Here is a 13906-nt window from a genome sequence, read left to right as displayed (position 1 = left end):
AGGGCTTTTAGAGTTATCACCTTGTTTATAAGTGAAGTGAACTTTGACGGACAAGGAGAAATCAATTTAGTCATTATTCTGGTCATTTGTAGACGACATCATTCAGAGCTGTGGAGATAAGGCACAATTGGCCCAGCGTCGTTAGGGTTTGGTCGGGGTAGGCCGTCATTGTAAATGAGAATTTGTTCTTAACCGACTTGCCTAGTTAAATAAAGGTACATCTGAAAAATAAACATTACTCCTCCCTCCGTTCGTTCACTTTCTGACGTCATTAAATGAGTCCAAGGGGAAAGTTCAATGTGTGTGAAGCTTGGTGTTGAAGTAGAACAGGACAGATGGAAGGATGTTTTTTTAACGTGGGCAGTTATTAATAATGACCCCCAAATCGACATGTTCTCTTCGTTCAGGTTGGACGCAGTGGAAACATTCCTGCGGGCACCACGGTGGACACGGACATCACGCACCCGTACGAGTTTGACTTTTACCTCTGCAGTCACGCTGGAATACAGGTACTGCAGCATTTCACCACCTGTTCATCTATAGCCTGCTGCCTCACTGCACCTTCCTCTCAGGAAATGACTTCATGAAGTCTCGGGACATACGCTGTCTTTTTAGACTTTAAACGCACTTTATTCACACTGCGTTTTTTTGGTTGTGGATTTTGGAAGGTAAACCGTTCTTTACTGAAACTAAACTACCAAACACTCTTTGGTTTTGAAGTTGAAAAAAACGAGACTAAATTCTAGTTTTAGTTGAAAGCCATTGTCTTTCTACATCACTTTTTATACCACATCTCCATTAAATCCCCAAATTGAGGCTGTGTAGTATGTGTAACGTCTGCTGTCTGCTTTCCCCAGGGGACCAGTCGGCCATCCCACTACCACGTCCTGTGGGACGACAACTGCTTCACGGCCGATGAGTTCCAGCTGCTCACCTACCAGCTGTGCCACACCTACGTGCGCTGTACCCGCTCCGTCTCCATCCCCGCGCCAGCCTACTACGCCCACCTGGTGGCCTTCCGTGCCCGCTACCATCTGGTGGACAAGGAGCACGACAGGTGATTGGCAGGGATAGGGGTGGGGGTCACTCTCTCACTGCACAAAACAATCTGGGCTGGTTCAGTGTTTCTGCATGCTTCGCCTCTGTTGTGCTCAACATTACGTTTCATATTTCCTATCTATTTTTGGTGAAATGTACAGTACGGCATTACTGTGTTTTTTTTGTGTTCTACTGCCACCAAAGCAGCGCTCGATAGTATACTGCCCCCAAATCAAATTGTTTTAGGGGGGGGGCGGCCCGGCCCGTCAGGAAGTCCAGGATCCAGTTGCAGAGGGAGGTGTTTAGTCCCATGTTATTGGTGAGCTTTGAGGGCACTTTGATGTTGATCGCTGAGCTGTAGTCATTGAATAGCATTCTCACATTGGTGTTCCTTTTGTACATGTGGGAAAGGGCAGATGGGAAAGGGCAGTGTGGAGTACAATAGAGATTGCATCATCTGAGGATCTGTTGGGGCGGTATGCAAATTGGAATGGGTCTAGGGTTCCTGGGATAATGGTGTTGATGTGAACCATGACCTGCCTTTCAAAGCACTTCATGGCTACAAACGTGAGTGCTATGGGACAGTAGTCATTTAGGCTGGTTACCTTAGTGTTCTTGGGCACAGGCACTATGGTGGTCTGTTTAAAACATGTTGGTATTACAGACTCAGACAGGGAGAGGTTGAAAATGTCTGTGAAGACACCTTGCCAGTGGGTCTGCGCATGCTCGCAGTACACGTCCTGGTAATCTGTCTGGCCCTGCAGCCTTGTGAATGTTAACCTGTTTAATGGTCTTACATCGGCTGCGGAGAGCGTGATCACACAGTCGTCCGGAACAGCTGGTGCTCTCGTGCATGTTTTAGTGTTACTTACCTCGAAACGAGCATAGAAGTGGTTCAGCTCGTCTGTAGGCTCGTGTCACTGGGCAGCTCTCGGTTGTGCTTCCCTTTTGTAGTCTGAGCGTCGGAGCCGGTGTCGTAGGATTCAATCTTAGTCCTGTATTGATACTTTGATGGTTCGTTGGAGGACATAGTGGGATTTCTTATGCTTCCGGGTTAGAGTCCCTCTCCTTGAAAGTGGCAGCTCTAGCCTTTAGCTCGGTGCGGATGTTGCCTGTAATCCATGGCTTCTGGTTGGGGTATGTACGTACGGTCACTGTGGGGACGACGTCAACGATGCACTTATTGATAAAGCCAGTGACTGATGTGGTGTACTCCTCAATGCCATCTGAAGAATCCCGGAACATATTCCAGTCTGTGCTAGCAAAACAGTCCTGTAGCTTAGCATCTGCTTCATCTGACCACTTTTTTTTAATTGACTGAGTCACTGGTGCATCCTGCTTTAATTTTAGCTTGTAAGCAGGAATCAGGAGGATAGAATTATGGTCATATTTGCCAAATGGAGGGTGAGGGAGAGCTTTGTACATGTCTCAGTGTGTGGAGTAAAGGTGGTATAGAATTTTTCTCCCTCTGGTTGCACATTAAACATGCTGATAGAAATATGGTAAAACAGTTTTAAGTTTCCCTGCTTTAAAGTCCGCGGCCACTAGGAGCACCACTAGGAAGTATTACCCCCCCCGAAAAGCAGCGCTGGGTAGTATACTGCCCCCCAAAGCAGTGCTGGGTAGTATACTGCCCCCTCAAAGCAGCGCTAGGTAGTATACTGCCCCCTCCAAGCAGCGCTAGGTAGTTTACTGCCCCTCCAAAGCAGTGCTGGGTAGTATACTGCCGCCTCAAAGCAGCGCTGGGTAGTATACTGCCCCCGCTCAAAGCAGCGCTAGGTAGTATACTGCCGCCTCAAAGCAGCGCTGGGTAGTATACTGCCCCCTCCAAGCAGCGCTAGGTAGTTTACTGCCCCCTCCAAGCAGCGCTAGGTAGTTTACTGCCCCCCAAAGCAGTGCCAGAAAGCTAGCTTTTTATGTAAAAAACATGTAGCTTCAAAGAAGTGTGTGTATGATAGTTGACCTGTCTTTCTGATCCATTCATGTATTTCTCTGTCCTGATGAATGTCTTCTCTTCTCCCAGTGCGGAGGGCAGCCATGTCTCTGGTCAGAGTAACGGTCGGGACCCCCAGGCTCTGGCCAAGGCGGTGCAGATTCACCACGACACGCTGAGGACCATGTACTTCGCCTGAGCACCACCCCACACCACCATCACCGCACTTAAAGCACACATACACACACACAAGCCCCGCCTGCCAGTCAAGGAGGGTTGCATCCCCCCACAACCAGTCAATCCGGACCTGACACTGTGTAGAGGGAAGAGGGGGGTGGGGGAAGCCCCCCGCAATGGACTGAGGATGCAGACAGACGCTGCTTTAAAACAAGAGAGGAAGAACTTGGCACTATTATGCAATATTAACCCAGCCAACTGCTTTTCCTGGGCACCCCAACTCCGCCCCCACCCTCCTCCAGTCCCTCCCTCCTTTTCGCCGGTCATGAAGGAGATCTGTTTTGATTCCGGATGTGTATGGTCAACGTTGCAGAAATCGTTCCCTTTCGTCATCATGCCTTTTACATCAGCTCAGTTTTTAACGGCAGCATTTCCTGCCCTTTTTCGTGGTTAGTTCTGTTTTGACATTTTCTTTCACCAAAGGTTGAGGAGAGAAGAAGAAAAGGATCAGGAGTGTGAAGGGTGGATCTCTATCGGTGCAGACCCATCACTGCGCACAAGCTTGACACTGGTATTTTCCTCTCCTTTCCTCTCCAGCTTTTTTTTATTTTTAGCCAATGGTGACTTATCAAACGTGTGAGTGTGTCAATGGACACTGTGGTAGGAGACGAACACAAGCTATTATTGTGAGCACAGTGCCACCTGGAGTCTAAACGGTGTAAATGCTCTCTTCAAAAGTCCCAACCTGTCTGGGGAATAAGCTATGATGCTAATCATATGATTTCCAACTCGTTATCATTTGACTTGAACCAATAAGTGCTGTGCGTATACGCTGGCACACATCATAGAGGGTAATACAATGAAATCACACCCTAGGTCAGTCCCCTATGACAGGTGTAATGTGCTGTCACATCAACTAACTACATTGCAATGTGACCCTGTTTTAAATTTTCTTTCCTGTACATCGTGTTTTGATATTTAAGGTGCTTGTTTTGTTTGTTTTTTACCATTCTTTCCAGTATTTATTAGTACGCTCAAGATATAGTAATTTAATATGAGACGAGCGTTTTTATTTCTGCATTCTTTCTATCTCGTTGCTCTTTCGATCTATCTGCTCTCTTGGATTTTAATTTGTGGTGGAAGATCCTAAATTGAATGACTGATCATGTTGCTTTCTCCTAGTGCAATAATCTTTTAGCTGAGGGGAAGGAAGCTTCTTCTAGAAGATACGGTTTGAATATCTGGAAGTCTGTAGCAGTGAGTTACGAGAATGTAGCAGAACCCAGATCTCCTATGAGAACTCTGTTCACAAAATTGGCACTTACCCATTGCTCCTCTTTATGAAGGGGAGTAGAGGGGTTCAGAGGTCGAATGGTTATGCCAGTGAGTGTGTTATGGGTTAGAAATCAAGTGCCTGGTTTTGGAAATGAACAGTTAAATGGAAGTTGTATCGATGGATTATGATGTGGAGATCCTAGCCTTTAAAATGTATTCAAACAAGGAAGTTAAAGGGCAAAATTTAGCTGGAGAAAGTTGACTAAGCTACATTTTGCCTCTTTTTTTTTGACAGACATTACATCGCATTGAAATCCTCATGATAGAAAATATATATATTCTGTGTGTGTTAGTTTATCCTATTGTCTTTGCCTAATAGCAGCAGTATTTTAGCAGATCAAGTTGTGCTGCACTCTGTCTCTATCCTCATCAGACATGGATCTAGCTGCTATATCTACATGTACTCAAGGTGACTAAGAATCGAGGCATGCCTCAGTCATGAGCGGGCAGGAGAGCTAAGCCGACATTTCATTTTTTTCTTCGCCATATAACTGAGCATCCAAACCAATAGTAGCTTAGCTGTCTTCTCGAGTCAACAGTTCGACGAATCTTGGAAGTCCGGGAGACTGAGTGAGTGACTTGTGTGGTCGCTGCTTAGCTCCTCTGTGCTCTCTGACGTGAGGCATGCCTAGTGTTCAAGAGAGAGACAATAATCTGCACTAAAAGAAGTGTGTGTCAGACCGAACACATGCCTCTGGTGCTATGGGGGGTGGCCTCCTTGCCGCGCCCCTTTGAGAATTTGCAGTCTGAGTAGGCCTTTTTGGGGGGGGGTACAAATGTACTCTAGTAAACCTCCCAATGAGGTAAACGAGAGGGTCTTATGTGGGGCACTGTAGGGATTCTTGTCCTAACTGTTAGTGGAAACAGTTGCCATTGAGAATCTCTTGTTTTGACGGTACAATGATACAAGGAGACAGTTGTCAAGGCAACGACTGCCCCAAGAGGTGAACAGTAGTGTGGTCCAATGGTAGAATCCTGTGTCCCCCTGTAGTTGCATTTGACAGCCTTCCCAACTCTAGCCTTCCCCTGGCTGGAAGCCAATGAGTTTGAGCCTTCATGATCTTCACTAGTGTCCAAAAAGCCTTTTTAAAAAGCCAGATTGGAAGATGTGTATATGTACATTTCACATTATTGTAATGCTCACACCACTTATTTTTGCTAACAAACAAAAAAAATCTAACATATGTAGTTATATAGTTAATCATCATAGTAATAATATCATTAAAGGTAAACGGTAATAAAATATGTAAGAGTTGATAATGCAATAGACTGTTGTTGACTCGTGTCCTGTGGCAATGTATAACATTAATTTGTTTATTTTGGCGTTGCGTACAGTGGCGGTGAATGTATTTCGACATGTAACGTGTGTCTGGATTGTTAGACTGTTATGGATCGGGATGTGGTGGACTTGTCTCCTCTGAGTTCTAGAAGTAAGAGGTGCTTCTATTTCTGGCACTCTTGGCAGCTGTTGTCAGATCTTCCCTGTTGTCATAGAATCCAAATGGAATCGTTAAGACTTTTTTTAAGAGCATAATTGTTCTGATCCAGATCGTCTTTCTCAGGCGGGAGTTGACGACTGTAGAGTAGGGGGAGAGCGGGAGAAACCGGAATGAGATGGTTACCCCTGGTCATCATGAACGTTTAGTACGGATGTGGCCCGCAGTGTTTGAGGTTGAGCCTTGTGGGTTATGAGGCCCCTAGAGAGCGAGACTTGGCCCATAACACTTGCTTTTCTCCACGCACAACCAAGGGCACTTCTTGTGCTCCGGAATACAAAGCCGAAAGGCCTCCAGTAAGTCTGCAATGTGACAGTCTATAATCTCATTTGTTTCCCCCACTTTCTCCTGACTTTTGCCTCCCATTGCCAGAGGACTACATTCCATAGCCAATAGATCTGCCATCGGATTCCCCTGAGAAGTGGAGAAAAAATGGAAGACTAGAGGACAGAAGACATTAAGTGTGTGTTGGTTGGTACAGAGTAGGGCATTGTAGTTCGATGGGTTTTTGTGCATGTGGCTGGTTCTGGTGTGTGTAGTGAGTGAGAAGTAGGGCTAAGTGCCATTTGAGGGAGGTGGCGTGTCTGGATCGGGACATTGTTTAGCAAGCGACAAGCATAGCTCTCATCCAAGCTGACATTATGATGAACGTCAAGGACGACAGAACAGATTTTCCTGGGCAAAAGAACACAGGTTTACATATAGCAGATGTGTTCGCCTAACATCCTTATAACATTACAACTCCCTAAATCGTCGTCGGTAACGTTTTTCAGATGTTCGTTTTGTTTTCAGCATTTTTTTTTTTTTTGTGCTTAGTTTATAGATATTTATGAGCAAGGCCTTTCTAGGTCTAAAACATCACCCCAGAGTTTCCTATACTCTATGGAAAAGTAGCTATATGTACAGTAGCTATGTCTGTGTTCATTCCATTTGCCTGTGACGCACAGATGTACTGGATTTTGAGTTCTTTCTTTTGGGGGTAGAAGGTAAATCTATGGCAGAGTGACGAAGGCCACAGAAAGTGCCTTTCTTAATGGTGGTGCTGTAAAACAAAAGTCAAATGGAAAATCAAAAAGACATCTATCTCATGTTTGAAGAAAAAAACGCCTGCGTTTTATGCACAGTACACACACACACACACACACACACACACACACACACACACACACACACACACACACCAAGATTGATACTGAGGACCCGCAGTCTGTTTGTTAAAGTATATGATTGTGGTTGAGCGTTCACTTGGTGGTGCATTTTGAGTCTGGACCAATGGACTCGGTTGTTTGGTACAGTGGAACTTGCATTGACAAGCGAGGTCACATTTTAAACCGATGTGTGTGTGTGTGACACAGCCTTGCCCACGAATGACAAACATAGCACAGCACTTTATAGACTGCCACTCTCACTCAGACATAAAGCCAAGAGGTTTTCTGTCTCTTCCTCCTCCAATCCCCGCCTCCCAGATACAGTGGAGTATCGAGGACTTGTATTATTATGTGAATGAGGAGATTTTCCTCCTCTGGGAAAGGGAATTGGATTACGACACCAAACAACGGTTGCTATCGCTACTAGGTGATCATTTTAAAAGCGTGCCTCCAGCTCATGTGACTTTGCTGATGATGACTCTGTTTTGAGTCCGCCTGCATTTATATGGTTTCTCCTTAAGAATCTGAAACCACCAATGGTTTTTAAGTGTTCCACTGTAAGGCGTCCATATTAGGAAGTCGGCCCATGGCATTCTCTCATCCTAGTGCAATGCCCTCGCCCTGCCGTGTGTCCGTCTTGTCCTTAATGGAAGGATAGTGGGCCCACTTTCATTGGTGTTTTGGGGAAAGTTCGGGTGTAGAATAAGACTCCGAGGGTCTGTATGAGTCATTTGGGGTACCCGTCAGTCCAGGTGGGGGGGGGGGGTTGATACCTTTACAAGAGATTTAAAATAAAATATGCGCCTCACTTACCTTGGTATGCTGCATATGTTATACCACATGAGAGGAAAAACTGCAAATATTGCTTTGGTTATTACAGTATAATGCTTGATTAATACCTGATTATGATATTCTTGTAACTATTTTAGACAGACGTATAACTGTAAGATTCTTGTTTTAGTTTTTTTGTCTTAACACTTATCTGATTTGAGCCGAACTTTTTATTTTGTTGTCCTATTTAAATGTTCTTTTTAATATGTATATGAAATGTATATTGCAAAATATTTTATGCTGTATTTATTGAGTGTATAAACGAGCGGCCAGCTAGAGTCTCATTGGCAGCATGGTGGAGGTGGAGCTAGGGGACGAGGCCTTAAACCACCCCACCCCCCTCCATGTTGAAGCCTTATCCTCTCCAGACACGCAAGCACAGCGACGTGGTGGTGGGCGTAAGTGAGGTATTAATTATGTAGCCCCCTGCGTCTAGATGTTTAGCTTTCTTGTTTGGCTCCTCGTGAAGGGAAGAGGCCTTCTCATATGTCCTCTTACTACCTTCTTGTACTCCCTCTTCCCTCTCTCCCCGGTTCTCTCCTCCCATCTTGGTGAGGCCACCCCCACATGTTGCGTCTCATCTCCTTGTAGGGTTAGGGGAACCTTTACTGAACCACATGGACTGAGCTGACCACTGACATCCTCATCCAGAGCTGCTAATATGTTAGCCATATAAACTCCCCTGGCCTGGTAGAGTACAGGTGGGTGAGAATAGAGGAGAAGGAGGGAATGATGGTGACTGCTCAGGCAGAGGATGTTAGGTGTGGCTTCTGTCCTTTCACGTTTCCCTTGTGCCAGAGACTTTTACACAGGAAGGAGTGGAGTGTAAAGTCTCATTCCGCTCAAATACAAGCCTCCGCCTTAAGTGTGTTCTTACTTCGTTGTTGGGTTTTATTTACGACTACGGAATGCCTGAGTTGAGTACAAAAAAAATGGCCTAACTCCAAAATGGCATCCTCATGTTTCTTTTCAAACCACTAATAGTGCTACAGTAGTTGTTGAGCCCCAACGTACAAAGTGTATGTTTCCCCACATGTGTGGATGTAAGAACAAGAGCCCGAGGGTTCTGTGTGCTGACTTGTACCTGTATAATGAATCAAGGTGTTGTAATAATTCATTGCTGTTCTGTTTGCCCACGGTGTCTGTTAGTTGTTCCAACCTCACTCTAGGGTCAGAGGTCAGAGGCATGGAGCTTGGAAGCGGTCGTCAACCCTTTTCAGAACTTTTTTAATAGGCTTTTCTACCTAATACCCACAGACAAATCCTTTTTAGACATGTTGACTCCATTTAGCTATCTGTTTGGTGTGCAAGCAGACGCTGCTTGCTTTCAGTCTATTCGCAGTCCATGTTAAGATTTTGAAGAAACATTTGCTCGAGAGATTATCGGATGCTGTTTTCCCAACGTTACACTGGTTTGAAGACCGCTCTCGTCAGTGGCCATGAATGCTGGACTTTTTAAAGGGTTCCCTAATATGTTTCATCGGTATCTTGAGGTTATTTTTGTATTTGACGTGCGTCAGTTAGGATTGTGCGCTGTGATACCATTTTGAGTCCTGAGGCACCAGCTAAAATATATGGGTGTATGATGATTAGAACAAGGTAGCCACATGAGTTCCATGCCTCCATCTCTCTCCCTTACTACTCTGTATGTTTCAAACTCTCTGTTGTACCAACAGGTCTTTTTTATTTCAGTTTTAAATGTCTTTTGTTTAATAATTCTTTCTTTTAGGCCTTCAGTTTTGCTTTGCTACAATTTGAAGTGTATCTTTCACTAATACTTGTAATAAAAAGCTTTGCTTTAAAACCTTTCGCTTCATGATATTTGTTTCTAGACCAAGCAGGCACACGTGATCAAACACACCCCTTTCATTTATGGTGGAGTATAGCTACTGGCTGTAGCCACTAGTCAGTTCTAGTGAAGGTAGATTCAGCACAGATGTAATGTTACTAAATGATTACGACATGTCATTGCACTGTGTTTGAATTCAATTGTTCTATTATTCTTCTGATTCTATGTTGTTGCACCAGACAGTTGCCTGTAGTGTAGACTGATTGTGTTATTTAGTCTCTTCATTTCAAGGAATGTAAAGAAATAGTCTTGAAGTAGAAGTCAGAACATATTTTTTGGTAAGTAAGTCCTGTATGGTGTGGCAAAGGGAGTGTATATTACTGGAAACTTTTTTTCTAGGTTTACAAGTAAACTACCAGAATTTTGATAACTTTGAAGGAATATGGAATTTTATCAGATGACACCTAGCGGCATTTTTGGGTACTTCAGATTATCACAGGTGTCTAATCTCTGGCACTCTGTTGCTTTACCACATGCAAAATATATTTTTTTTATGTAATAAGATTGTAAAATTAAACATTAAATGACAACTGTATAAAACTGTAACCCTAAATATAAACCAACGTAGTGAAGTAATGAGGGTTTCACAATGAGATCCTTTATTTTTTTACACTTTCCTTTTTACTTTGTCTATGTGTTATGAAAATGTTTTGTGGTCAAACTGGTGGCAGTATTTGGAAGAGTTGCAGAGTTCATTGAAAATAATGCAATTGTGTACTAGTTGTGTTTTCTTTCATTTGTCAATTTTCCCATAAACCATATGGTTTATCCACTAGAAACTCTATCGATCTATCTCTCTCCACACACACACACACACACACACACAAGTACGTCGACACCCCTTCAAATTAGTGGATTTGGCTATTTGCCGACAGCTGTATAAAATCGAGCACACAGCCATGCAATCTCCATAGACAAACATTGGCATTAGAATGGCCCTTACTGAAGAGCTCAGTGACTTTCGATTTGGCACTTCATAGAATTCCAACAAGACAGTTCATCAAATTTCTGCCCTGCTAGAGCTGCCTCAGTCAACTGTAAGTGCTGTTACTGTGAAGTGGAAACGTCTAGGAACAACAGCAGCTCAGCCGTGCAGTGGTAGGCCACACAAGCTCACAGAACGAGACCTCTGAGTGCTGAAGCACATAAAAACCGTCTGTCCTTGCAACACTCACTACCAAGATCCAAACTGCCTCTGAAAGCAATGTAAGCAGAAGAACTGTTTGTAGGGAGCTTCATGAAATGGGTTTCCACGGCCGAGCAGCTGCACATAAGCCTAAGAACACCATGCACAATGCCAAGCGTCAGCTGGAGTGGTGTAAAGCTCACCGCCATTGGACTCTAGAGTAGTGAAAACACGTTGTCTGGAGTGAGGAATCACGCTTCACTATCTGGCAGTCCGACAGACAAATCTGAGTGTGGCAGATGCCAGGAGAACACTACCTGCCCAAATGCATAGGGCCAACTGTAAAGTTTGGTGGAGGAGGAATAATGCTCTGGGGCTGGCATGGTTTGGGCGAGTCCCCTTAGTTTCAGTGAAGGGAAATCTTAATGCTACAGCATACAGTGACATTCTAGACGATTCTGTGCTTCCAACTTTGTGGCAACAGTTTGGGGGAGGCCCTTTTCTGTTTTAGCATGACAATGCCCCCGTGCACAAGGAATGAGCTGTTTGACAAGCAGGAGTCCACATACATTTGGCCATGTAGTGTATATACATACTTGCATACATTTTTAAGTTATTCAAGTATAAATTACCATAGATTACCTGCTAATTACCAAAATTACAGTAACTTTAGTAAATTACCGGTAGCTTTGCAACCATACTCCTGTACAATGCATTATGATGCCATTATAATGCATTGTAAGATTTGTCATAAGCATGTATGACTAGGACTAGGCCACAGTATAGCCTAGCCTAGCCTAGCCTACTTTGGAAATCTGAACCTGTCACCGTTTCAGGTTAAGAACCACGAGAATGCAGAATACAATCTAGTCTACCAACTGAACTTCATTTCTGTTTCCACCATTGCCTCAAATTAAATGAATCATAACAAACTGCTCGTAATGAAAATGGAAAGTGTACCCAGGTGCACTGAACCAGTTCAACCCTCCTGGAAAATATGGGAAGGATTGAATTGAAACTCCTAAAATCCCATTTGTAGTCACATTTATCCTTCACTAAGGAAACTCATATCTCTCTGTGGAACAGTCAGTGCACAAAGACGGGGGTTGTGACAGTGGGCCAACAACCTCACATAACTGTCTGGAATGTAAAGTAATCAGGAGATCACATAAACATGTAAACTGCTGTCCAGAATGCATTGCAGCTACTACAGGCTCTGGTAGTCCCACGCAGCTACAGGGTCTTCGGTGTGCATGTTTAGGGCTTTTCCACCATAGCTAACTTTACCTCAGGTTTTTCACATTTCATGCTTCATTTGATAGACGGGTAGGTTTTCAGTTACATTTACGCGACAGTCATGACTACTACCGTCCTTCCTATTCTGTGTCGACCCGTTCCACCCATGGAAAATATTAGAAAATGTTTACTTTAAAGCATTATGTAATCTTTTCAATTGATCATGGCCAGGTTTCATACCCTACTATTTGACATATGATGATAAGAAAACAAATGTAGAAACATCAGGAAGTGCCATAACAGCCTGGGTGCCCATTCTGGTTGGGTCATAACACTAGCAAAAATGTACATTTTAGTGGAAAGGAATTTCCCTTTGCTGATGGAAGGATCTAGACCTGCATACAGGTCTCTATAACCTTTGACTAACTCAATTCAAGCTGTCTATTCATGTTGGTAGGAATGGCCACTACGAGTAGGAAGCCCGGTCAGCGTTACTGGATGACAGACTGGGAGACCAATAACAAGCTGCTCACGGACACGGCCGAGCACCAATCACAGCAGACAAGGCAGGAGAGGCGGGCGCTGAGGCACCAGACAGACTGTAAGGTACAGAGACGGAGAGACAAGGGACTGATATGGATGCCTGATGCCAGGCAGCAGACGATGCATTGACAGAGAGATGATCAACTCATGTTCACATCTATACCCCATAATAACAAAGTAATAATGCGCGTGACCGTGGGCTCTTCTCCGTCTGTCTGACACGCTAGGATGAGAGTGACAGCTGAGACAGGCTGGGTGACAGGATCAATGAGGTCACTGAGCAGAAGGACAGACTGCAGTTCTGAGTACAGGCAATGGAGAGAGAGATCGAAGCTCTGACACAGGTCACTAATACTTCATATGGCAGAAAATGTGGGAGAACTATTTGATGTTCAACTCCCTTTACTTACAAAAAACATAATCAACACGTATACTGTCGAACGCATGTCACAGAACACAATCTGTCAGTGTCCCTAATTTGCTAGCTTCAAGGAACCTCTCAAATTGCTTTGGAAATCTGCATTCCACTATGCTATTTGTATGCATTGTTGTGTCGTCTGGTGCAGTAAACTCTACCTAAATCCTACCCTTATTAAGTAAACTAATCGTAGTCTAATTATGCCTGAGGGTGTTATTTTTGTTTTTTCTGGAAGTATGTGTGCTTGTTGACAATGAATTATGGCACACATGTTTAATCATCTAGAGGATCTACAGGGGCTTGCGAAGGTTATTCACCCACTTGGCATTTTTCCTATTTTGTTGCCTTACAACCTGGAATTAAAATTGATTTTTGGGCCGTTTGTATCATTTGATTTACACAACTTGCCTACCATTCTGAAGATGTGAAACAAACAAGAAATAAGACCAAAAAAAACAGAACTTGAACATGCATAACTATTCACCCCCCCAAAGTCAATACTTTGTAGAGCCACCTTTTGCAGCAATTACAGCTGCAAGTCTCTTGGGGTATGTCTCTATAAGCTTGGCACATCTAGCCACTGGGATTTTTGCCCATTCTTCAAGACAAAACTGCTCCAGCTCCTTCAAGTTGGATGGGTTCCGCTGTTGTACAGCAATCTTGAAGTCATACCACAGATTAGCAATTGGATTGAGGTCTGGGCTTTAACTAGGCCATTCCAAGACATGTAAATGTTTCCTCTTAAACCACTCAAGTGTTGCTTTAGCAGTATACTT

General features: G+C 44.0%; 1 protein-coding gene across 2 annotated transcripts in view; it reads left to right on the top strand.

Moving 5' to 3' along the window:
• The window catches only part of LOC112246182 (protein argonaute-3), a 48724-nt gene extending 38962 nt beyond the window's left edge, over window positions 1-9762 (top strand). For both annotated transcript variants that reach the window (XM_024414469.2, XM_024398129.2), the window contains exons 17-19: window positions 408-509; window positions 858-1057; window positions 3062-9762. In XM_024414469.2, the coding sequence (XP_024270237.1) occupies window positions 408-509; window positions 858-1057; window positions 3062-3170 (411 nt within the window). In that variant the 3' untranslated portion in view covers window positions 3171-9762. The remainder of the gene's footprint in view (window positions 1-407; window positions 510-857; window positions 1058-3061) is intronic.
• The last annotated feature ends 4144 nt before the right edge of the window (window positions 9763-13906 follow it).

This window comes from Oncorhynchus tshawytscha, linkage group LG03, assembly GCF_018296145.1.
Source record: "Oncorhynchus tshawytscha isolate Ot180627B linkage group LG03, Otsh_v2.0, whole genome shotgun sequence".
In the NCBI taxonomy this organism is placed as follows: Eukaryota; Metazoa; Chordata; class Actinopteri; order Salmoniformes; family Salmonidae; genus Oncorhynchus; species Oncorhynchus tshawytscha.
Note: the sequence above shows the minus strand (reverse complement) of the source record. Positions and strands in the feature narration are given on the sequence as shown.